Here is a 26,990-nt window from a genome sequence, read left to right on the forward strand (position 1 = left end):
TAAGGAGGGAATAGGGTAGAAATTGTATATTAGTCAGACATAAGGAGAAGAAACAATAGGAAGGAAGGAAGTGTAACTGGAGTAACCAGTTTATCACATGAGAGTGCAACAGCGCCGTGACTTGCTTGGTTTTTTACCTGTTAAGGAGGGATCTTCAGTTCCATCACCTGCTAACTGGCTATCGAGTTGACCATTGTAGGTAGAGTGGCTTAAACTTTCCTCTTGTTCCTTGAGTGAAATGGAATTTTTGTAAGGTGAGTCATTTGTATTGTCACCAGCAATTTTGTTGGTGTTTCCCTGTCGAGTTGCTCCTGTTTGGCTGGGTGGCTGGTAGACCTGGCTGTAAGGACCCACTGGATGATACAAGGGTGTCTCAGCTTTATTGTTCTCCTTGCTGTCCTCTTCCTCTCCATCATCATCATCGATGACAACAAGTTCTGCATGGATAATCCCATCATATCCACAGACAGTTTTATTGAGTTCTTCATCATCCACTTGCTGGTATCCCATAAAAATCATTGTAACAGGTTCTGTGTCATCCACGTAACATGGTACAGCTTGGACTACACTGTAACTAGAATCTTCATCACTTTTTAGTGTTATAGGAGAAGGCCTTTCATTAGTGTTTACAGTTTTTCTCAGATATGGATCTTGTTGGTTTTCTCTCATCTTGCCAACAGCTTCTTGTATAATTTCCCTTTGAACATTTGTTGCTACCTTGTTTGGAGGACTGATTGGTAGAGAACCTCCTGCTTGCTGAAGACCTGGGGAGTGAAGATTTTTCTGATCACTCTTTGAATGATCTAGACCATTTTCTTTGGTGTGAGGCAGTTTGTCTCTAGTACTGGTAGGTTCATTTAAAAAATAGTCAAGTCTGTTAATCTTACTTGGAGTAGCACCTTTGTCACCATTCAGTCCCTGGGCTAACTTATCCTTCTGAGGAGTTGTGGGTCTGCAAAACTGGTTTGCATATACTGGCTCATGATATTCAGTGGGTGATTTGGACTGTTTTTCAGTTGCTTGTCTTAAGAGGTCCTCCACTTCAACAGGGGCAAGGTCATCCACTTCATTGTTTTTGACGCTTCCGTTGGCACATACTGCATAAATAGACTTTCGGCCATCATCATACACTTTCACTCCTGCACTTTTAAATTCATCTGACGGAAGTGGTATTGTTGATAAAACTGTGCTTTCCCCAGTCTTCATGTCTTTTTCAACTTTGATTTCCATAGCAAACAGGGCTGTATCAGAAAAAACAGAAAACTTCTTTAGAGCTGTTTAATACAGTTGCTAATATTATATGTTGAACTTAATAAATTTATACACGACAACAGTAGACCTATGGGGTGGGCAACATGTGACTCCCAGACACTTAATACCGCCCCCCCCCCCCCGAATCTTCTTCCCCCATTGAATCTGCCAAACAGGCCCCTTAGCTGCTACCCAATTATTCTTTAAGTCAAGGTACATGGGGAACACAGAAAATAGGTGTGCTGTTGAAAAGCTGGATTGTACTCCTGGAAGCAGTCAGGACATGATGCGTGAGCATTTTGCTGTAAAACCGGGCGGATTTTTTTTTAGCAGGGGTGGGCAAATCTTCTTAGGTGAAGGACTATGTTAATGGATGAAAAAGCCTTCATGGAGTTGGTACTGATTAAATAAACACACACACACACACACACACACACACACAATGGGGAGGGAGAGGAAATGTTTCATTATACATCCCCCTCCACAGTAAAACTGATCAAGATTTCTGATCATGTTTTCCCACACTGATCTTACTTGCAGGTATTGCTGAAAGTGGATAGAGGCTTTCTTCTTGGCACTGCCACAGTGATTCTGATCAACTGTGGTTTCTCTTCTACAGTGTCTGGTGGAGAAACAGCATTCTTGAGGCTCATCTGTGTCTCATGCCTGACCAACTGGGAAACAGAGATCGGTGCAAGGAGCACTACATGGAGAGCATCCAAGGGCTGTGGTGCAGATGGTACTGAGGTATGTAGATGAAATGATCTATACTAACTCATTACAATGGGCCCTTGGTAAATGCTGGGCTTTGGTTCCAGGAAACCTCATGGATACCAAAATCCATGGATGCTCAAATCCCATTATACAATGGCTTAGTAAAAGGGAAAATTAAGCTTTGCAAAGTCTTTAGCCTTCTCTGTCAGAGTGTTGGAGCCTCACAAACTACGCATCCTAGGATTCTGTAGAATGGAGCCATGGCAGTTAAAGTGGTGTCGAACTGCATTATTTCTACAACATAGATGCACCCTTTATCTCTGTCTGTGTCTCTACCTCACTGTTCATATCACAGTCCAAGACCTTTAAGATTTAGTTCTTTGTAACACTTGCATGAACAGCATTGCTGAACAGTACCTTTCCGGTTTTCTTCATCATCTTCTGTTTCTATGTGCCCTGTTCTTTTAAGTGCAGATGGTCTGAAAGATTTGGGAAGATCTGGTATGTTGGCATATATGTAGTCAGCAGGTTCTATAAAAAGAGCAATTTATCAATATATGCATTTCCCTCCTTTGGGATGCATAAATAATTTTAAATTCTATGCTTTGAGTGCACATACCTTCTTTAGTCTCTACTCTTTCCACCTTCACAGACTAAGAAAAAAACAGCAACACATTATTTTGGTGATTTTCATGTAGTTTTGAGAAAGTATGACACAAATTGATTTATTCTTATTTTTGTAAAGTCTGATGTAAAAATGGGAACATTTGGATGAATTTGAGGAAGAAAAACATTCTGTAATTTGAGAGTAGTTGTGATGTGCTGCCTATAATATATGTTTAATGTCAATGATTTAATTCTAGTAATCATGGGTAATGTGCAACTAGTGGTGTATGAAGATGAGCAGAGCTGGCTGTACCATTAGGAAGAGTGAAGTGAGCAATACAGGTGGCTGAATAGCAGGAGCAGCAAACTGTGGCTATGTTGCAAGGAAAACCTTTACTTTGCCTCAACTCCCTCCATCTGTAGTATATCCCTTTGCTTTCTTGTCCCTCCCTCATGTGATTGCACAACTACTGTTCCTACTCCCTAACACTACTGTCTCGCCACCTTCTGGGTAAAAAAAAAGCAGCTAGTGCATCTTTATATACAGTTGGCAGGACTAGGCTTTTGGTATCAAAGCAACCATAGAGAAGTTTGTAGAGGCATGGTGGCAGTGGCTGCTGTTATAACACAAATGATAGCAAGAGTGGCCCATGTTAGTCCTCCTGACACAGGCGACAAGTTAACCTGGGCCCCCATGATAAATGGTGCTTCTCAACAATATCCTATCCAATATCCTAATTGACTTTTTAAAAAATTGCATTCACCTTCTTCAAAACATCTGGATGAGTATTGCACTGTGGATGGGATTATAGCCAGAAAGGTATTCTCAGCCACAGTGATTGCATGCCTAGACTCCGTTTTCCTTTTACAGGACTCAAAGGGGCATTCTTGGCTGATGTAAGTGCCATGGGAAACAATGAGATGAATGATAGCATAATGGGTTTGTAACAGGATTTTGGTGTGCGTGATTTAAATCAGGTTTCCCCAATCTTATGATCTCCATAGGCATTGGACTAGAACTCCCAGCAGTCATGCTCACAGGCTGCAGATAATGGGGGTTATTATCCTCCACCCCTAGAAAAAATCATGTTGGGGGAAGCTGGCCTAGATTATTTAATTTTATATCAGTAGTAGGAACCTAAGCACAAGACTGTTGAGTAACTATAACCTGTAGCACTTAAATGGCCATTGTTGTGATTTACCACATGGTAGCAGAATACGTAGGTTCAGAGGAAATGTAGTGGCAGAGTCTAGAAAGGCAAATGACCCCTTGACATTTTCCATTTTCTTTGTGGACAGGATAATTGGAAGCATAATATATGAATGCTACATATATCCCCAGAAACAGTAGAAATTTTTCAACTTTCTCATAATGGGGCTTACTCATTAGTAATAACAAAGTAGAAAGGAGGGCATGGTGTAATGTTGGGATGGGACTTGTCCCAAGGAATGGGTGGAGGGTATGGCAGCCATGGGATTGGGGATGTAGCGAACTTTTGGACAAACTATCTTCCTTTCTTTAGTGGAGGTTGAGGTGGTTAGAAAAAAGAAAAGTCACCTGCTCCCAAAGGCTTCTGAAGAATGTCTGCTCTGCTGTAATAATCAAGGCAGTCCATTCTTCTTGGGTACCTTTCAAACATTTCCTTTTTCCATTTAGGGTAGTGACTGAAATGCAATTATTAGCCCCTACTCAAGTAAACCCATTGAGTTAACTGGTGAATGGCACATCAACATATATGTAATTTCATTCATTCAATGGGTTTACTCTAGCAGCTTAGAACTGGGTATTGGATGTATGTCTCTTACGTGGCACATGGCATTGGTCAATTGATTTGCCCTGTCTAGGTTTGTGGAGAGACAGCTTTTTGTCTGTGGCTCTTCCTGCCCTGCCATGTCCTGGATTAAACTGCTTTGGAAGCAAGCAAGGGCAGTAGCTTTCCCCACTGTAGTAATTGCACAATATTCCTACAGGCCTGTTTGACTTACAGAATGTTTTGCCAGGTTTGTGTGTTTGTTCAGGCTTCTTCTGAAGGGTTAATAAGTGTAGAGAGCAGCTTTGTTTTCTGACGTGACAGAGCACAGGAAAACTTTCCCCAGATGTTCTTGACATTCTGTCAGCTAAGATAAGTTAATAATCAACTGGGTCATTTCATGTTCAAATAATGTTGCCATTCATAGCACAAAGTGCAAATATGTAATGAAACATTCTTGTGGCATGGAATGGATTTTGAAAAATGAAAATCCTGAATCACTCCAAATTGTGATAACTTTGATCTTGACATATTGTTCTTCATGATCCTATGTGTCACTTTTCATTTCTGATGAAATGTATCAGGCTGTAATCTTACCCCATTCCCTTGCTTCCATCCATTCCTGCATTCTCTTTTAACTGACCATTTTTTTTTTTTTACAAAGCAACAATCAGAAGTCAGGATTTTAAAATTAGACTCTGACCTTTATAATATCCTCTGTGGTCCTTTCAACTGATTTAAGCTTCTTTAATATGGCCTTTTCTTTAGCGGAGATTGTCAGTTCCTCTTTCTCGAGATTTTCAATTTCTTCCTCAAGTCTGCACACATACAATATGTGAAAGAATACTGTTTAATGGTGCCATCTGCAATGAAGATAATGCATAAAAGATGCAAACCAATTCCTTCATATCAGATCTAGCATAAGACATTTGATGACTGAGATGAAGGACAAGATATCCCTTACCTGTCACATAATGTGAACATAATGCCACGTTCAGAACAGCTGGCATTTACCAGATATTACATCCTGCAACATTACATATGAAATTTAACTGGCCAGGGATTCAGGAATAACGATGGGAAAACTCTACCATCATTCCACCCCAGCATCCACTGCTTAAGGTGCTATCTCTCTCTACCAAAGGGTTAGGCTGGCCCACTTTAGAAAGAAATGGTGTGTCTTATTTCAAGTGAATTTATAGGGTGTGAAATATGAACAGGGTGAGTAAAGGGACAGGCAGCCTTTGATGAAGAAATATTCAGATATAATAAAGAATGGAGTATCATTAAGCAATTGCCAGTGGCTGCTGGTAGCCCTAATGTCAGTGGGGAAATGAATCTGCTTTGCGTTTTAAAGGAACTATCCAAGATCATATTTTCAGGAATATAGTTCCTGAAATGTGAAGTAGATTCACCACTTCATTGACACAGGAGTCCCTCACAGCCACTGACAACTGCTGACATAAGTTTCGGTCCACTCACTCCCTGCAGTGGCCTGTTAAAACCTCAATGCAATGAGGAATTAGGGTGGAGGTGGAGTGGGTTGAAATGGAAATCTTTTCCATTTTCTGTTTCATACAGTGTTCTTTGATTGTGTTTCAACTGTATTAAAAATTCAATACTACAAAGAACTTATTTCTTCCAGTGTGGTCTCTTGGAAGGGATGGAATTCCTTTTATTTAGCTAGGGCATGAACACATGTTTTTAGCTGCCAAAATGGATAATTGGATTGCTGCTTAGGGTGCATCTATATGGTAGAAATAATGCAGTTTGACACCACTTTCAGTGTTGTAGCTCCATCCTATGGAATCTTGTGCTTTGCAGTGTTACAAGGTCTTCAGCCTTCTTTGCCAAAGAGTGCTGGTGCCTCACAAAACTACAAATCCCAGGATTCTATAGGATGAACCATGGCAGTTAAAATGGTGTAAAACTGCATTTTTTCTACAGTGTAGATGCACTCTTAGATAGGAAAAAAAAACTATTCTCACCATCACTGGTGACCAAATTCCACTGCAGAATTAGCGCTAGTAAGTATTGCCTTATTGAAAATGTTCTAATATTGGACACAACATGATAAAAGTAAGGTGTTCTTTGCCCGTCTCTGTACCCTTGCATAACATCTTATTTAACATATAATCTCTAGCCAGGAATGAAGTGAATGTTTCTTGGCAGGTAGCCTTTCTGATTTTTATATTGAGGACGTTACGTTGGGGATCCATTGGCAGCTATTAAAAAAAAAAGATAAGATACATTTCTGAGTATTAATCTAAACTGAACCCTTCTGGAAAAGATAAAGATTTGGTACAGGAAAGGTGACCAAAAAAAGAGAAAGAGCAGGGAAACAATTAACTGGTGTAACTGTATTTTAAAAATTAATAATGAGCCAGGCTTCCATTTTGCAGAGGTAGAGGTGGAAGGCGGAAAAAGTACCGCAGGGCAGGTTACCTGGTGTCCTCCAAATGTTTTGGACTAGCTATCTACTAGGTTAACTGGGGCTTATGAGAACTGTGCAAAGCAGACACCCTGTTGCCTGTCCCTGGGGGAAGAGAGGGACCATGTCCTCTCCTTCATTGTGTCCTTCAGCAAGGGCTTAATATGTACATAGAAAAAAATGGAATGTATGAAAATAAGTAAAGCACAAATTATACAAAGGCACTGACAACAAACGTCTGCAAAGTTTTATCTGTTTACATATGCATGAGAGAGAACATATATTTGCTATTTTATTGTGTAAGGAATGACACTGGTGTTGACCAAATGTTGTTTTTAGCATTGATGGCCTCTGATCTGATGCTTGTCATGATTTGGCTTCTAACTAATTCTCTTCTAAAGGACATGTAGAGGAAGTTTTAATGAGACCACTGAGGATTTCAACAGGTGCTGCTGTGCGTGCCTTGGTAACATTACAGGGGTTTATTGTGATGCTAATCCTTCCTACTCCCAGCATGTAGGAAGCCTATTTCCATGGTTGCTGAGAGACCTGTGTTGCTTATGAGGTGATTATGGGACTTCTGACACTGAGTATTTAAAGAACATTGACCAAATTCTTAAATTTAGGTTGAAGGGGGACATAGTAAAAAATTGCTGTTCTAGTTAGCCACACTTTTCAGAAGAAAACCTGATTGGTAAAAAGAAATTTAAACTCTTAAATTCAAATGATTGCTTCAGATATGAATGTCAACTCTTTACAATGGTGGTGTTTATACTAAAATAGAATATTGCAACAGAAGGGATGTCTAATACGTTGTAACAGCTCTGGACGCTATGGTCCAAAACATACTGAAGATATAATCCACTTTGAGACTGATTTACCTGCCCTGGCTCAGTGCTAGGGAATCCTGGGAATTGTAGTTTATTGTGACATCAGAGCTCTCTGACAGAGAAGGCTAAATGTCTCACAAAACTACAGTTCCTAGAATTTCCTAGCATTGAGCCAGGGCAGTTTAAAGCAGCCTCAAACTGGATTATTTCTGCAGTGTGTTTTGGACCTTTGTTTCCTTCTTTTTATAACTGTCAGCAGGACGTTAGAATATTAAAAAGTCAAGTTCTGTCCCAAATTTCATAAAAAACATAGGAAACTTCCTCATATAGAATCAGGTACACTGAGTTTTGTATTGTCGACACTGATTGGCATCAGCAAGTTATTTGCATGTGAGAATCAGCAATGTCTGGGAAATCAGAAGATACAACTTTCTACAGGATATACTGATCTTTCTGAATTTTTTTAAAATGTTTTTTTATGAGCTGTAGTATTGAAACACCAAAATAAAAGCTGGTTTCAGAGACATTAATCCCCCTGTTACAAACAGAAAATCGATATGATAACAAAGCTTTTAATGCTATAGCACTACGAAGAAGAATTTGTGTTGTACCTCAGGATATTTTGTTCCAGCTCACTCATCCGTTGTTGATCCTCTCGACTCTGGTTTTGCATTTCTTCCTGTTCTTTTGGAGTAAATGTATTTAATCCATCCCAGAGCCATTTTTCACGCAGAGCTTTTTTCTATACATACATACAGATAAAAACAACAACAACCCATCAGCCATTTCTTTCATTGCATTTAAAATGCAAATTCTAATGTGAGCTATAAAGTTGCTTCATGCTGACTTCAAACCTTATCACCTCACATCCTTATACCATCATGGCAATGGTTTACTCTTACTTTTGTCTCAGCCTTATTGCACAACTTTGTGGCTCTCCTAGTGCTTTTGTGCTGTACAGTTGTTGGGAATGTAATGTTTTTCATGCTAGAAATAATCCTGTTAATGACCCCCTTTTCCACTATGATTCAGTAGGTAGTTTGAGTGCAGTTTGAGTCATTTTTAGAATGATCAGTTGCAGTGGTTTTCAACCTTTGGTCCTCTAGATTTTTAAGACTTCAACTCCCAGAATTCTTGTAAATGAACATACTGTTTGGGATTTCTGAGAATTGAAGTCCAAAACATCTGCAGGCCCAAAGGTTGAGAACCACTGAGTTAGTGGATGTTATCTAGTTTGCCCTCCCTTGGGGATTCCAAAGAAGACTTCTGTTGCTTGGGCAGGGGGGACATGATTTCCCAAGAGAATAGCTGTGTTTTTGAAGTTTTATGCTCTTCAAACACTTCTCAGATTGTTTCTATTTACACACACACACACACACACACACACACAGTTTGCTGTTTTATGTCATGCCATAATAGAGTTATTATGGTTTAAAGAGTATAGATGAAGCAGTTTTTGAACACTCAGTCTGAAACAACTGACAAATGTGAGAAACACTTTTGTTTCTCACAGGAGAAAAATATAAAAATAGTGTGTGTGTGTGTGCGCGCGTGTGTGTGTGTGGTCCATTTCCCTTTCTGTGTTGTCTCCCGTGATTTAAGATCTAGGCACTTTTGGGTGCCCTTTAATGACATTGTGCTCTTATAGTGTTATTACAGCTTAGTGAGTATGAGTGAAGGAGTTTTGAACAGGATAACCTGAAACAACTGACAAGTGCAATAAGCACTTTTGTTTTTCACAGATGAGAGATATCAAAAATGGTGGTCCATTTCTCTCCCTGTGATACCTCTGCCCATTAGAAATTTGGTCTGTGATGAATGTGCCATAGTGACATCATGCAATAATTGCATTATTACATATAAGTGTGCATATGCATGTGCATGTGTATGTATATATAATGAGGCAAATCCATTATGAAGCACAAGGCAGGGCAAATGGGGTGGTGATAATGGCATTAGTGTAGTTGGGGGGGGGGGAAGATGCAGATCACACTATTACAGTGCAAATGTGGCAAAGGTGTGATAACATTGTCAACAATCATTTCTAGTACAAGTGCAGCAGTTTTCAAATGGTATAACCTGGCATGGTGTGATAAGCTTGCTGGTTGAGCGGTATCACTCAGCGTCATCTGCAACGACAGCATTCTGGCTGCTTAATGACATCATAAACTAGTTCATGTGATATTTTCTTCCTTCTCAGGGAATGAATGATTGGATTTACATAATATTAATTCCACTGGCTAGGGCTGACAGGAGTTGCAGTCCAACAACATCTGGATAACCACATGATTCCCACACCTTGTGTGTGTGTGGTGGGGGGATATTTAGAATGGGGATTAAACCCTTTGCTTGTCGTTGCAGTCTCCAGCTTGACTACAGATGCCTGTGGCATTTGACCTTTGCAAATTCTGACATGAAATGATTTGATAACATCCCAGCCATGATGAAATTAGAAAGCTCTTCCTTCAGTGTGCCTGAAACAATAGCAACTAATGATTATGGTGATGATGACAGCAAGAAGGGCAAGAAAGGACATGCAAACAAAGGAGCTGGGGATTTCTCCATGGGGGAAAAAGAATGCTTTTGGAGTTCATATAGCACACACAGCAAGTGAAGGTTTCCTATATGCTCCATATCTTTAGATCATTCATCTCATGATGCTTCTAAGTTGAATGCTGGAGAAAAGTGCTGTATTTGAGTTGGCAACCCCATGAGTTGTTGCAACTAATCTGTAATTGCTTATTCACACATGGAAATTATTACTTGCTGATACAGTCAATAGAAAACAATCACATGTGCATAACAATCATGCTGACTGGGATTGATGGGAGTAGTAATTCAACATATCTGAAGGGCTCAAGGGTAGGGAAGACAGCACTACAGAATGCAGCTCTTAGATGGAACCCTTATGTGAGTATGAGGAACCCTTTGGTCATTTCTGACATTAACTTCTAGAAGCCCCAGAGTGCATGACCAGTGGTTATGGACTATGGAGTTGTCATCTGAAATATCAGGAGGGCCAAAGGTTCCCCACTACTCCTTTACATACTGGCTTCTTAAATGATAAAGCAGCTTGTGGTATATTATACCAAATAGAGGCAACTAATAGAATGCTGTGATAAGCCTTTCAGAATGGCTTCAATGATGGAATGTTGCCACTGCCTTTTGGGGTTCATATTCCACCCAATAGTTGGTAATAAGGCTGTAGCATGAACTACTGTCATCAAGACCCTGAACATGTCTGGGATGCCTGTAGGCCTGTGAGCTGGCCAGAAGCAAAAGATTCCCATAAAGCTTCATTGGCAACCAACCATTCCATGATCAGAAGTAAAACGTGCTTGAGGCTTGGCACATAGAAAACACTGGAGATATCATATTTTAATGAACATTTATGGGATGAATGTCTACAAGGCTCTTTTAAGGTTCTAAACGAGTTCTTCTACTGATGTCCCAGTAATATTCTCTGTTGTAAAGTGATGGAATATACAGTACATCAAATCCACATTTCCTGTATGTGTGGAACAGGGAAGAAAAGGGTACAGCCAACGTAAATCAGAGGAATTTAAAAATATACTCTGCAACTTCTTGCACCATAACTGATACACAGTACTCCTAAAGCTTCATAATCTCATACATGTGAGCATTCTTACATTACACATACATACAAAACCAGATCTGTTGTGCAAAAGAGATTGGGAACTTTCCTAGCTGTGGCTGGATTTCAAGAAGGAAGGATTTGGGGATGGAATAATTAAATCTCCCATCCTTATGCATGGTGATCCGGATCCAGAAGGTGGTCCTGCGCTTCCTTTCTTTTTTTAAAATAACTTTTTATTAACATAAAAACAACATGCAAACCATATAAATTTTATAAAACAACAAACATACCAACAAATACAACAATAAAAATAATTATTTTACATATTTCATTGTTGCTTATATTGACCTATCAGGTTTTATCAGCATTTCTCATTAACATTTCATTCATCCATAATATCCCCTTTCCCCTCATTATTCTATCTATTTAAGATTTTTTAATTTTCATTTTAGCTTGTTTACTTTTTTAATTGTTTGCTTTTTATTTTATTCTATCTTATTCTTCTCAATATTTTCTTTCATTGTTATCATTAATCTATTAATATGATCAATATGTCCCATGAATCCTGTTCTGAAGTCCTCTTTTTCACATTCTCCCAGGCACAACCTATTATTGTGATGCTGTCTCTCTTTTGACCTGGTGGCATCCTTCCATTTACTTGGCAAGGACACTTCATTTCTGCTGGAGGTTCAGTGCTGGAAAAGTTACCATTTTGTAAAAGACAAGTGCGCTGCATTTGCTAGGCAACCAGGCATCCCTGAGCTGCTCTTAAGGTGTGAAGAAATCGATTCCCTAGCAATTACATGGCAACAAGAATTCCAGCTTTTATTCATACACAGGAAGAAACTAGCTATGAAGGGCTGAAGCTGTCAAACCGGAGCCATGGTGGGGGAAGAGACAGTAGAACATTTAAACATGTTGTTCGTAACAGACTTTTATTGTATTTGCATTTATTGATAATCAGATTATCACTTTCCTGGTGACCATTTTGGCATTGAGAATTTGGTTACAAATTATCCCCCCCCCCCATTCAAATTCTTTACAATTTTTTCATTGGAAGAATGCTATACCATGGATGATAACAGTCCTGGATAATTTATAAATGCATTTATTATTCTTATTTATCTCTCTGCCCACCAGGGTTTTCAAAATGATGAACAATTAGAAGACAAAAAACATTCTTTAAAAAGAAACAGAATTCAATTTTAAGAAGCCAATTTTAAAAGCCAATAGCCAAACCATTTTTGGGGGGAAAATGAAATAATATAGTTACATTATAGTTACACACTATAACATAGTTATATACAAAATAATATTATTTTGGCTGCCCATGGGAAAGCCAACAAAGATTTAGCTAGCCTTTTTTTTTTGGAGGGAGTTCTACTGTCATGGTGCTACTACAGAAAAAGTTCTTTCTTGGTTACTTACCAACATAGGTCTCTTCCATGCTTCACAATTATAGCATTTTAATACCACTTCAACTGCCATGGCTGCTTCTTATGGGATCTTGGGATTTGTAGTCTGGTGAGATGGTAGAGCTCTTGGGCAGAGAATTCTAAATGCCTCATAAAACTACAAATCCCAGGATTCCATAAGATGTAGTGCTGGCAGTTCAACTGGTATCAAAATGCTATAATTTTGCATTGTGGAAGAGATCTTAGACCCCTTGGCTGATGACTATACAAGACACAATAGGGCTTCCCTTGAATGCAGCAGGGTCCCTTCTGCAGATCTCTAATGAAAAATCTGCTTCTAGATGTTTTGGCGATTTACCAAAGGTCAGCAAGGATTCATGTCTCCCAATCACTTAACAATGACAGTAACAAAACAATCTAGTCTGGCCCCAAATCATACTGTTTGATCCCAGTTAGGCTTGAGGGAAAACCCTGAGTGTGTTTGGTATAGAATTCATTGTTTAGTACAGTCGTGATTGTTGTTCTTGTGTGCCTTCAAGTCATTTCTGACTTATGGTGACCCGAAGGCAACACTATAATTAAGTTTGCTTGGCAGAATTTGTCCAGAGGGGTTTTGCCCATCTTCCTCTGAGGCTGAGAGAGTGAGACTTGCCCAAGGGCACCCAGTGGGTATCCATGGCTGAGTGGGGATTCAAAACCTGGTCCTTCAGTGTCCTAGTCTAACACTCAAATCACTACACTATCAGTTGTGGTAGTCAAAACAAATAATTTGGTTGACAGATGCATAGGCATGATTGATGGATCCTGAAGCTCTAGTAAAATACGACCTGGCTCCTGCAAACCTGAAGTTTGCTCGTGACTGGACAGTGTCTAGACTTGTGTCTCTCTTTCTAGCATCTACAGTACAGTCACTACAAAGAACACATTTTGCCATTAGAGCAGACTGAGTTATATGCTACTTGTCAAATCATGCTGCATTCATTATGGATGCTATGGGAATTAAAAGCAAGGATGTTTTCATGTGTTTGGAGACTAATCTTCAAAGTGGCACAGAGGAACCTGACTGTGAGATATGCCTTCATGTCAGTGGGAGATCCAAGGCAACATCCTTGGTTTTTGGCTTTGTAACATGCAACCAAGAGTAGATTTGACCTTTCTTTTATCATACAGAGCAGCTGCTCACTAATACTCTGGTTCCTACAGCGATTCACCAGTTTCTAATTATGCTTCTTTTATATGTATGCTGCCAGCTTTTTAAAATTATATTTTCTGAGAACAGTATGATGGACTCTGTATCTCTATATAATAAAACAAATTGTATAATCATAGTTATCAGTAATAATACTATTAACATTCACTATTGGATTGGGTGAAGCTGCAAAATATGAGTGTTAAAAAAACCATTCTGGATGGTATGTTAAAATATCTATTTTTTATGTAATAATATTTAAGTAATAATATATTATAAAATATTATAACTTAAGAAAATTGAGAATATGCAGGAATTTTTTTTAAGGTGAGAGGGGGATGGGAAAGTGGGTTGGTGTTGTTTGTCTATGTCCCTGTGTTAAATTTTTAATAAAAAATACTGTATGTTAACAAAAATAATTGAGTAATGGCAGTTAAAGCAGTCCCAAACTGCATTATTTCTTCAGTGTAGAATCAGCCTATCAGTTTGGTTTGAGTGCTGGCACATGTTGCCCTCTGTTTTTGCGGGGATGAGGAGGTGGATGGGAGAACAATATATTTTGTTTGCACACTCCAGAAACTTGTATAATTGAAACAGTCCAATTTTTAATAGTAGATAGTTGCTACTTTAAAAAAAAATCAAGTGTAAACCTGAGTATTTTTAAATGTAATGACTTTAGTTGCTTTCAAGAAATAAAAAAGTTAAGAGTTTCTTCCAGATGTAACTACAGAGGCAGCAAACTACTTTTTCACCTTGGTAGTACTAATGACTCTTTTCAAAACCTAACTTTTCTGCCTCTGCTGTTAAATTTTAAGTGGTTACATGAAGGCTATAGTAAAATTCAAATGTCCATTGGTTTTACAAATTTGATGGAAATGACTCCCCTTAGTAATTATTAAATATTACTTAAATATTCTTAGAGTATAATAGCAGTTTGAGAATTGGACTATGACTCGAGATCAGGGTTTGAATCATCTCTTGGCCACGAAAGCCCAGTGGGTGACCTTGGGCAAGTCACAATCTCTCAGCCTGTAGAAATATGCTGAGAAACATGCTAAGAAAACCCTGTGACAGGTTAGCCTTAGAGTCATCGTAAGTCGAAAATGACTTGAAGGCAAACATCATACATATAGTAGATTTACTTTTAGACCAACTTCAGAGGAAGTTTAAGCACTCCAGATGAGTGTTACCACTGATCATTGGGTTCAAAGCAATCGAAATGGTGCATGGGATCTTACATGGTGCTGTAGGCTTTTTTCCTGTTCTCTCCCATGCTGTCTCACATTGGAAAAAATCCAGCAAGAGGATTTATTGCAGGACAGCCTGATGTCCTTTTCAGTCATGAATCTCCCACTTCTCTTTTGGCCTGTTGTGGGACAGGAATATGTCTAATGATGTGTATGATGACTATATAGCTGTGGGCACATCCCTCTTCCTCATTCCCTCCTCACTTTTCCCATTTTGATTTAGCTAGAATTCGTTATAAGGTGCTGGCAAACCTCATTTTCTCCTGATAGGATTTCTCAAAGGATCACTAACTACTGTTGTTTGTGGGATATTTTTGAGTGCCTCTTTTTTTGTGGGGAGTGTCGGTGGTGTTTACATATTGGCCATCCTACTTGTAATTTTGTGTTTCTAACTTTTCCCACCATCCTCCATTTTTGCCACTGGTAAGGGTACTTGAATGGGACACCATCAATGAATACCAGGAGTTTTAGGCTATATTTCAGAAGAAGAACCTGGCAAAACCACCTCTGAGTATTCCATGCTTGAGAAAACCCTGTGAAATTCATGGATTCAGAGCGAAATGATCCGTTCGTTTCATAGGAAAAACACACAGGTTCTGGTAAAAAGCCATTATAACACCTTGCTATCGTTTCTAAATTAATGCAATGGAAAGGGGCTGTGAGGTCTTTTTTTGGAGGGAGGGGGCCATCAGAAATATACTCACACCCCCGATTCTCCAGGCTCCAGACCAATGTATTGGCTGAACCCTGCTCTTATAGGCCCTGGACTTAGGGTCACCATAAATTAGAAAAAAAACAAAGGAACACAACAACAAGGGAAAATGTTGGTTTCCTAAAAATTACTGGAATACATATGATGAAAAAAGGACATGGTTCTGTTAGAAGGACAGTAATTTTCCAAAAAGTACGGATAAGGACGTATGTGACTATAGGGAATCAAAGGTTAATCTATTTGGATGGTACAAGAAACAAGCATGAGGGACTATGATCAAGAGAAAATGACATTTTGGATCCAACAGAAATGGAGGGTGATAAAGCCAATTAAAAATAACACTCATCTGGTTTTGCCCTAAATAGAATGCACATGATAAAGGACAGTCATGTTTTGTATGTATATTCTAAATTTTTGTTTCAAGAACCTTCCTTCAGATACTGAACAGAATGAGAAACTGAAGTCCTTCTCATTGGATTAAGATAACGCAGCAGCTTGATAAAAATCAATCAATCATTTTTCATTTATACATAAGGAATCTCCAATGGACTCACCGAACCTGGTATGTCATGGATACATTAAATCCTACACTGAATCAATGGCCTGGGACAGACCGCCCGAAAAGGGTGGCCTGTCGGCAGCCTACTTTCCTCTGCAGGGAAGCTGCAGCCGCCAAACCACATGGCTTCCCTGCGGAGGAAAAAGAACCCGGGAAAAGCAGGTTCTTTTTAAGCCGCAGGGGAGGTGTAACAAGTGCAGCATTGGCGCACTCATGTAAGCACTGCGCGGCAATGTGCAGACTCTGTGCGGTGCTTATGTAACAATGGCAGTGCCCGTTTACCCAGGCGCCACCATTGTTACGCCATCTGTATGTTCTAGGGTAAGGGACCATGCAGTTGCTGTGCAGTCCCTAACCCTAGAATCGGCGCTGGTACACAGCTTTATGGTGGTATGTACTGCGACAATGTTTCTTTTTTTGCACTTGTTGGGACACAGGTTATCTATTGGGAAACCCTCCTGAACAATGAACATTTTTACATTATGATGGCCAGTAGACAAGAATGGAAAAACACGGTAGTCTTTTTCAAATGTTATGCTATCATCTATTTATATACACATTCAGCAAACAACCATTTGCATGGACACCGGGGTCTACCTCTCCCAATTTATTTATGTTTTACTGGACATCTGAACAGATTCACAGAAGACTTTAGTTGTTTTCACACTATGCAATAATAACAGAATGATTCCACTTTAACTGCCATGGTTCTATCCTATGGAATCATGGAATCTGCAATTTAGGAAAATGGTACCTAGAAGTATAAGCCAGAGAGCTTTAAACTACACACGCCGGAAATCCATAGGTTGCAGCCACTGCAGTTAAACAGCATTCTGCCTATGCAGTTGGGAGTCCTGAAGAATCAAAGTTCCAGATCACCTGGACCATGCATACAAATACATATGTGTGTCTTCTTTTAGAGGTATTGAACAAATCTGTGTAAATCAGAGGCACGTCCTGCCACCATGTTGCCGCCATGTGTACAATGAAAATGCAATGGAGTGATAGTAAATAATTGAAAGGGGCTATGGAGCTTAAGCAATTTGGTTCAGACAAATTGATTCACCCTCAATAGGTGTGTGTGAACACACTCATTTAAAATCTTGGCTCCTTGGGCATAGCTATGTTGCTCCTACATGGTGATGAATTACTCCTGTGTGCAACACTGTGTGTAGTTTATTTATTGGTATGTACCAAACCAGTAAGAGCCTGTTGGTGTTTTATCCTCAGGTATCCTCCTTGGACAAACAAGAGAAAAAAGTCTTATAACAGGCCTGTCATGTTTCGTATGTATATTCTAAACTTTGTTTCAATAGCCTTCCTTCAAACCACAGATGGTAGACCCATGGTTTGGTTAGTTGCAAATTGGAGTGATTTGGTGACATACACCAAGCAGCCTGTTAATTCCCAATAGTTCATACGTTATCCCTGCCAAAGACTTGGGCAGTGTCACCCAGCCCTTTGTGTTTTGGGAGATTTTTCAAGCTTGAACAAGATGGAGAAACTAAAGATGATCACCTGTGTAACTTCTGCAGTGTGTGCATTTTGTAACTGACTTTGCCAGCCAAGTAATTTCATTCAACTCCCTAGACTGGGCACAAACTGTGCTGAGATTTTTTATTTGGTTTTGGGATTTTTTTGTTTTTTGTATGGGGAAATGGTTATGGTTTTGAGTATTTTCAACAACTGAGCACTATGGACTTTTTGTTGTTCAATGTTTAATATAATAAGAAATGTCAATCTGTCCTTGCAAAGCAGAGCTTGAGAGTAGAGAATCAGTCATTTCCTCCCCTGCCTTCCCATTCATGTCAAGCTGGTTACTTGATCCATCAGTAATTGGGATTCCATACCAAGGAACTTGGCAGGTTTGACACAAGTGTAAAATCTGCAGATGCTTCTCCTATGCGTGGGAAGCAGGCTCCAAACATTTTTTTTTCATTTAAGATCCATTAAACTTAATTGACTGAAAGTTTTTGCCAGATAAAATAAGCTGCTGCCTGAGGATGTTAGTAAGATCTTCCACACAATGCTTTTTGAGTCTAATTGTTATGGTGTATAAAGCAAAGTGCCAGTACCAAAGGGAACACACCCTGTTGGCAAAACGACATCCATACTTTTAGGAAGGAATTATTTCTGGCCATGATCTCATTTTCAATTGCAGAACAACATGACTAAACACCACTAGCCTGTTTACATGATTTCAGAAGTGTCCAGTGCTTCTTAATGAAGTCTATTGTTTTCTAGTAGGTAAAGTGAATATTGCACCTGCAAACCTAACAACAAAAACCTAAGAAAAATACAGAATGAAACCTTTAAATGTTAAGGAAACACTGAGAAAGGTTAACTAAACATTGAGGTTTGTGTATGAAATAGTGCTTGTACTTTGAGCAGTATTGTTTAGGTAAGGCTTACATTTATCTAAGGTTGATTCACACATAAATTCATAGGGCTAAATCTAGTTGCTAGTTCCAACTAGAGAAGAGTTATTGAAGTAATGAGATTTACATAAGTGCTGATTTCTGTAAATCATTTCAACAGCCTACTCAATAGATCCCCTCTAGATGGGACTAGTATTTAGTGCTAGAATTAGAGTTTGTGGCATAGTGATTAGAGTATTGGACTACAACCAGGGATGTTCAAATCTTCCTGGGGCCACGAAGCTCCTTGGGTGATTTTAGGTTTGAATCTTGTGGCTTGCCTACATGGGTTATTTACTTTGAATCTCCCCCCTGGACCATTGCATTCTGTTTACATGATGCATGGCCAAGTTGAGAGAGGATTTTCTTCACAACATCCACACCCGATCCAGTCTTTCCTCCCTTTAACCTAAATTTACCTTTTACTCTAGGTTTTCAGCTCTCTCTGCAGCAATTGGTCACCGGTGCATCCAGGTTTGACCATACAACACCTATTTTGAAAGAGCTCCACTGGCTGCCCATTCGCTTCCAAGCGCAATACAAGGTGTTGTTTATCACCTATAAAGCCCTACATGGCTTGGGCTCGAGTTACTTAAGGGACCGCATCTCCCCATATAATCCGCCCCGCACACTTAGAATATCTGGGAAGAACGTGTTGGAAATACCATCTTCCAGATATGTCTCTACATACCAGAGGGCTTTTTCTGTAGTAGCCCCGTGGATCTCGAATAGTCTTCCCGAGGAGCTCTGTCTTATGACCCCCCTGGAATCATTTAAAAAGAGACTTAAAACCTTTCTCTTTTGCCAAGCCTTCCCCTCTGTAGAATGAATAGTATTTTCGAGGCGATTGATTCCCTGCCTTACCCTGCTGTATGCTGTCCATAGAGCTTGTAGAATTTTATATTGGAATTTATTTATCCTGTTTTTATGAGATTGTGTAATGGTTTTTAATTAGTTTGTAACCCCGGTTCGATCCTATAGGAGAGGCGGGGAAACACAAATAAAATTTATTATTCTTATTCTTATTAATGATGGACAGTTGCCTTCCCACGTGACCCCTGCAAGCTGTCTGATGCTGTGGGTGCAAGTCACCCTGAGGCCAGAACAATGTGCCCAGCATCAATAACATGCCTTGGTGCCTCATTGTGACTTCAGTGGTGCTGCCGGGTGATGAACATGGATCGCAACCACTGCTGTTGCTGTAGAGAAAGCACAGGTAATGGAGGATGGGAACTCAGGGGGAATTCGGGGCAGTCCAGGGTATTCTAGCCAGTGAAGACAAACTATCTGATAGCATTACTGTGAAGGTAAAAATCCTGTGAAGTAAAAGTGGAACATGTATCTTGAGAACACTCAACAAAATCTGAGATACAAATGCACATATGAAATAAATACCCATGAAGCGATTCCCTCCATATGTGAATGGACTAACACAGATCTGACAGACAGGCCAAGCTTCCACTTTCTTCCTGTCAGTTTCTCCTCCCACTTTGTTTTTCTGTGCAATTGTGTCAAACACTCAATGGCCAGCCATCAAATGCACAGAAATCTATTTAGGTGCATGCACACTTGTTTTTTCTTTTCATGCAGTGAACATCCAGAGAAGGAAGGCAAACAGAAAATTTCCAAGAGTTACCTTCAAGTGCTGATGTTTTAGTTTTTCTTCTTCTACTTTAAGGCGTTTCTGTGTGATTTCTTCTTGCAGTTTCCTCTTGTCCTGAAAATTACAAAAAAGGGGTTTTTATTCCCATCTACAGAATAGTTAAGAAAAAATAAAACAAACCCCCCAATCTGAATTGATAATAAATTTAGTTCCTTTACAGTTAAAACCAGTTGGCATTTAGCCACTGGATGCAAAAATAAGACATTAGAACTAATTGTATCTCTATCCTGAAATATAAGTCTACCATGTCTACTTCATATAAAACAGGTAATGTGAAGGCACATTAGATCAGGACACATAACATGGAGCAGTGGTGTCACTAGGGTTGGCATCACCTGGTGCACTAACTCATGCTGTCACCCTGCCCCCATTGACCTCCTCCCATACCATGCCATACAGAATCCTTAGTAATGTTTTTTGTACTGTTATTCAGAAATAGTAATCCCCATATATCACTGAATGTAGTTCTGACATAAATATCTAACAAAATTAAAAGTATACTTTTACAATTACACTATCATACATACAGCCTAAATGTACAGTGCATACGCTGAAAGCCATGCCGGAAAAGCCCCTCGTGCACTCCAGAAGAACTAATGGGGCATGCACCCATTACTTCCAATGGGGCTCCAGCATACGCTGATTTCCCCTTATGCGGAGGGATCCAGAATGGATCCCCACCTAAGGGGAGGGCTCACTGTATTTACATGTAAATGGTTTCATGTTATTAAAATGAACATATGGTAAGATGGAGTGTTTTTAAAGAAGACTGAAAAATATATTTTAAATAGATTTAAATTTAATAAAAATAAAATTAAAAAAAATTAAAAACCTGAGTCTTCTCCTTTCTTCTCCCGCTGAGTCTCACCCCATTCACCACATCTCCAGTATTTGAAAGGGATGCATGCAAACTCTACAGCCAGTTTCTGCCAAACGTCAGATGTTAGGGGAGCAGTGGAGTCACCCCTCTCTTGAGGTTTCATCTGGTGTGGTCCACACTCCCTGCAATCCATTAGTGAAGCTCTGGATATGTAGTACTCTAGAGGCACAATACCAGTCCTGCACTATCCACCACATGCCTTTGCTTGATGTGGATTGCTTCAGATCAAGCAGGCATGTAGCTGCAACAACTCCCCACTCCAAACAATGGCCCTGTTTACATGGGCCTTTTAGTACGTCCTGACAATGTACTAGGGTTGCCCGGGAGCATAGTTTTTAGATGCTCCCTATCCCTAGTATGTCGCCAGGACATCAAAATGGCGGCGCCCTGTCTATATGGGCGCCGCCATTTTGACGTGACGGACGCCTAGTGTCCGCATGTCCCGGCAAATTTGTGATGCAGCAAGTGCACCATTGGCGCATTGCGGCATCACAAGCACGCCGCATAAAGAACCTGTCTTTTAAGGGTTCTTTTTGCTCCGCGGGGAAGCCCCGTGGTCTGGAGGCTGCGGCTTCCCCGTGGAGCAAACTAGGACAGCGGGAGACCGCCTGCTTTGGGCAGTCTGTATCCCGCCAATATCAGTTTATTGGAGCTCATTCATTTTAGGCATGCTATGGGTCAAGCGGTAGCATTGTATTTGTTGGTATGCATGAATTCATGGGATATATCTGAGGAAAATACTGTTAGGCAGTTAAAATAGAGCAAGTAGTTTTGTAATTTCTTTCAACCTTAGGAGTTAATTAAACTAGTAATATAAAGGGTGAAAAACCTATGGTCTTCCAGATGGTTGTTGGAATCTTAATTCCCATTCACTCTACTGGCCCGCCTAGAGGTGAAGGATGATAGGAACAGGAGTGGGGGGTCAACAATACAGATCCACCCAACCCTGTAGGAAGGGAATGTGTGGTGCTGCCCAGTGGTCTTATCTCAATTGTTAGGTTGTCAAAAACAACTCTGGTTGTAGCCACACTGAAGAATTAAAGCAATCTGACATCACTTTAAATGCCATGACTCTCTTCTGTGGCATCCTGGGATTTGTAGATGGTGAGGCACCAGAGCTCTCTGACAGACCAAGCTGAATACCTTACCACACTATAAATCACAGGATTCTATAGGATAGAGTAATGGCAGTTAAAGTGGTGTCAAGCTGCTTTAACTCTGCAGTGTGGCTACACCCTAGGCTTTCTTTGGCTGGCTTCTTCTGGAATAGATCACCATTGTCTAAGAAGTTCTGATCCCAGAATCTCTGGCTGCCATTGACTGAACTACTTGGACTAGTTAAAAGGCAGGTAGAAGAAGACTCTCGGTAAAGTTTAGGATGAGGATAAGGTGGGGCCTAAGAAAGGAAGGTTGTAAGAGGTGGTGGTCCTGAGCTAAAGAAGAGCAGGTTGAAATAAGGAGATTTAGTGTTGAAGGAAAACTAGAAAAGAAAGTTCAGAAAAGGTGGGGGGAACTACCCTAAGATCAGGGACTATTGAGCTGCATAAGGCTAATGTTCACAAATTAATTAAAAATAACCAGCCCAGTCTTTGGCTGCAGACCTCAAAAGCATGAAAGTATTAGTCATTAAATGGAATAATTTTATCTGCCTTTAGTTGAAAGTTGCCACATCTATTTTGTCAAGTTGAAGGACTAGGGCATTCATTCATCTATCTTGTAGTGGCATGTTTTCCTGCTCTTTGCTGATGAGAAAGAGCTTGCCTCAGCTGAATATATACTTCAGGTGCAATGTGGATTACATATAGAATAATTCTGTGCTTATGGCAAGCATGTCAAATGACTCACTCACTGTGAGCAGTTCCCATGGCAAAAAAACAAAACAAACAAAAGCAACGTGGATGCCCGGAATGGGGTTGGTGTGCACTTTGTAGCTCTGTAATATAGAAGTTCCACCAAAAAAACCAATTTTAAAATGATTTTAAAAACTACTAAAATTGATGATGGCTCCAGGATTGTGGAGTGTGGAGTAGACCTAGACAGTGGGCTCGCCACTTTAACATACCCTCCAACATTTCACAGATGAAAACTGGGACACAAGTGGCCAAGCAACATCAGAGTGTGGCCACAATGGCAAAAGTTATTGATGACGGAGCACACACAAGCTAGGAGAGGCTGCAGCAGTTTGCTTTTGCTTGAGCTTACTGGGAAGGAAGAGGTTCTGATCTCCCTTCTCTTCACTCCCTGATGAGTTGAGTTCAAACTACTTTTGGACTTTGACTTCAGTTTGCCCCAATGGAAGTATGGCAAAGACAAAGAGGGAAAGTGGGAGACAGAGAGAAACTGGGACATTTTAAAAGGCAGCTGAGAAAGTGGAAAGAGGATTTAATTAGGACTGTCCCTGCCAAATCAGGACAGTGGGAGGGCATGGCTTCAACAGGCCCATCTCTTTCTCTTGTTGATGCTAACATTCTTCATTCACTTGCTCTCTTTATAAACTTAGAGCAACCAGTCTGCAGCTTACCTGGTTCATCTTTGAAACTGGAATGAAGTACTGTACAAAGGCTGGCAATTTTAAGAAAAAGAAAGAAGTGCCAGTACTAGTATGCTTGTGTGGTATTAAATGAAATGAAGGCGCTTATCGCTCACCTTTTAAAACTAGCTCCAGCCTCCCAGGCTGGAGCCAGGATGTGGGATGCAGGTGAGGATTATTGTTCACTAAATCACCGCCGAACCGCTGGCTGCCATCAGCCCAGGTCCTAGCCGTGTCCAAGCTGCGCTCCGCCAGCACATTTTAGAAGTTGGAACCTTCCCGATTTCTAAAAAGTGCTGGCAGAGCATGGCTGGTACCCAGGCTGATAGTGGCTAGCAGTTTGGCAGTGATTTAGTGAGTGATAATCCCTGCCTCCATCCCGCATCCCAGCTCCAACCACAAGGCTGGAGCCGATTTAAAAAGATGAGCGATAAGATCTGAAGTTTCTATTTCTGCATGTAGGTGGTAAGAAACAAAGGGAACAAACATGGTATAATTACTATTTCAAATATAATCAAGCACTTTTGCTGGACAAGAAGAGGTATAATTGCCACAAAAAAGGTATTAGAAGTGGGGAATTGTTTTAATCTGCTAGAAAGAGGAATAAATTTATCCCAAACAAGATGGTATGAAAAGAAGGGAAGAAATTATCAGAATGTATCACTACCACTATTACTACTACGACTACTATATCTGTTTATGTCCTGTTTTTTCACCAGAATTGGCAATCAAAGTTGCTCATAACTTAAAGGAATGATGCAATTCAAAACATACAAAAAGAGAGCATTAAAATAGAGTTAAACTATTGGCAGTATTAAAACAAATCAATTTCAATAAAAGAATAAAATGCAATTCCAAAGCTCTTAACAACTGTTCAGTTAAAACAATACTCATTCTTTAAAAACTTTCTGTTTTAAAAGCCTGTCTGAATAAAAATGTTTTAACCTATTGCTGAGGTCAAGCAGGAGTAACCCAGCTAGCACCATCTTCTGGATTTGCTGCTCCAGGAATGGAGCCTATGAAGGAATGGAGCCAATGTAAAACAATGCCTCCAGGCCCCAAAACAAAGAGGCAGCCCAGAATGATAGCATGGCTGATGGAGAACTCTAGCAGAACCAACATGGACATAGTCCTCCTGTCCAGTTCCCTGTGTTGAATCTAGCTAGACAGCAAACCTATATTTGTCTTACACTGCTTCAGAACTCATGGTTTTCCCCAGGAATCCTGGGAATTGTAGTGCACCAGAGAGAGCATGCACTGTTGAATTATGGAACCCTATCTCATGGAATAGAAGTACAATTCCAATTACTCTTTAGGAAAAGCAAATATGTAAACAGACTGTATTTTGAGAACAAATCTCAGTATACTGTTAGAAAGTAGCCTTTTTGTTCTTTTTTGTTGTTACATATCAAGCATCTGCTTCAATATAAGGAAAAAGATCTCATGGACATGCATTTCTAATATTATTTTTGTCTAATAATTTTGTTTCACTGAACAAAAATTAGAACAACAAACCCAAATCCATTTGATCTGATTCCAATCAGCTTTCTCCCTCATCTCAAAATGTATGCATGTTCTTTATGCATTAACTAGCATCCCACTGAGAAACAACAAAGGAGAATTCAATTGGGCGATAAGAGGTAATTTCAGAGGAATTATCAGCTAGGCTAGGGCCAATTCCCCTTATCATCTTACAACTTTGTGAAGAATATTCATTGCAGATAGGAGTAATGTGACCCCCAAAGGTAAATATAAACAACACGGGAAGTAAATAATTTGATAGTCTAATATTTACACATGTCACTGTAATGTTTAGATCCTTTGCAATATATCCACCCTCTGCTTCTCATTGACAGCTGACGAATTTGAGAAAAGAATGATAGCTGGTGTGTTGTTGATCTTTGGTGAGTTCTATTTTTAAAGTTTATTTACAGAGGTACATCCTGGTAGCAGTTTTAACTGGTTCAGTTAATCCAGACTTCAACATGATCCAGCTTCCAGTCTCTGAACCTCAGGCTTTCTTTTTGTCCTAAATGCCTACAGAGAGCCTTGAAATAATCCAGTCATTAATCAAAATGAGCAAAGACTCCATGAAGATTTGCTAGATGAGTATGCTTACAGGTATATCTATAAGTAGGAAGTTTGTCTCTTTTTCTACTGTGGGATGAACTTACTTTCTCTCATCTTTGCACCTCAAATCATAAATGGCCTTGATATTTCTAAGGGCATCTGAAGAAGATCCCTCCACCTCCCCACATCTGACTCTTCAAATATTTATTTTAGTCTAGTCTCTTCTCCCTTAAAATATTCATATGAGGTTCCACAACCAGCACCTTTTCTGTGAATTCTTTTGCACAATCCCTGAAATTCCAGGCCCAATTTTAACCATTGCAGAAATAATCCAGTTTGACAGGACTTTAACTACTGGGGCCTCATGTTATAGAATTCTGGGAATTGCAGTTTGTTGTGGCACTAGAGCAGAGCTACAGTTCCCAGAATTCCATAGCATGGAGTCATGGCAGTTAAAGTGGTGTCAAAACGGATTATTTCTGCAGTGTGAATGCAGCTCCTAAAGCCATGAATGGAAGAAAAATACATTTACCTCCTGTTTACACTTGCCTTTTCCCAGCTTTTCCTTTTGTTTCCTCATGCCAACTCTTAAATTGCAAGTCCTTTAGAGGTAGGGGCCTGCTCTACTGTACTGATATTCCCTCTCTGTAATTCACTGTTCCTGCTAGTATTATATAGAGAACAATGAGCAGGTCTATAATTGTACTGTTTGCAGATTCAAAACCTGCCTTCAGTAGAGAGTACTTCTCAACTTTGCAAATAAGCTCATAAAAATGCATGGGCCCTGCAAGCATTTTAATGAAAGTTGGACCTAATACTGTGTTGTATATGAGATGGCTGCTTCTGGCAGCAGCTTTGGTAGGGGCATGTGTCATGAAATGATAACAGTAAGCTATTTAATTGACTATGTTATTGTTATGGGATGGAGTGAACTGATCATAGGGTTTTTTTTGCTTCATGTCTTAAATTGACTGACTTTGGATGCTCTGACAGAGAAATGACAAGGGGGGGGGCATTATCTTTTCTCCTCCTCAGGCAATAACATTTATTTCCATATCAGATCCGGCCACACACATTTAAGTGGATCAGTTGTGGCACATTATAATGGACTGAAGTGGGGAGGGGAG

The 26,990-nt window shown here is 39.9% G+C and overlaps 1 protein-coding gene across 2 annotated transcripts in view; it reads right to left on the reverse strand.

Moving 5' to 3' along the window:
- PALMD (palmdelphin) overlaps window positions 1–26,990 on the reverse strand; it is a 75,552-nt gene that overhangs the window by 4,693 nt on the left and 43,869 nt on the right. For both annotated transcript variants that reach the window (XM_042464862.1, XM_042464861.1), the window contains exons 3-8: window positions 20,357–20,437; window positions 8,195–8,325; window positions 5,026–5,140; window positions 2,585–2,618; window positions 2,383–2,496; window positions 138–1,241 (exon numbers count right to left, since the gene is read on the reverse strand). In XM_042464862.1, coding sequence (XP_042320796.1) covers window positions 138–1,241; window positions 2,383–2,496; window positions 2,585–2,618; window positions 5,026–5,140; window positions 8,195–8,325; window positions 20,357–20,437 — 1,579 coding nt within the window. The remainder of the gene's footprint in view (window positions 1–137; window positions 1,242–2,382; window positions 2,497–2,584; window positions 2,619–5,025; window positions 5,141–8,194; window positions 8,326–20,356; window positions 20,438–26,990) is intronic.

The sequence above is a fragment of the Sceloporus undulatus genome, chromosome 4 (genome assembly GCF_019175285.1).
Source record: "Sceloporus undulatus isolate JIND9_A2432 ecotype Alabama chromosome 4, SceUnd_v1.1, whole genome shotgun sequence".
Lineage (NCBI taxonomy): Eukaryota > Metazoa > Chordata > Lepidosauria > Squamata > Phrynosomatidae > Sceloporus > Sceloporus undulatus.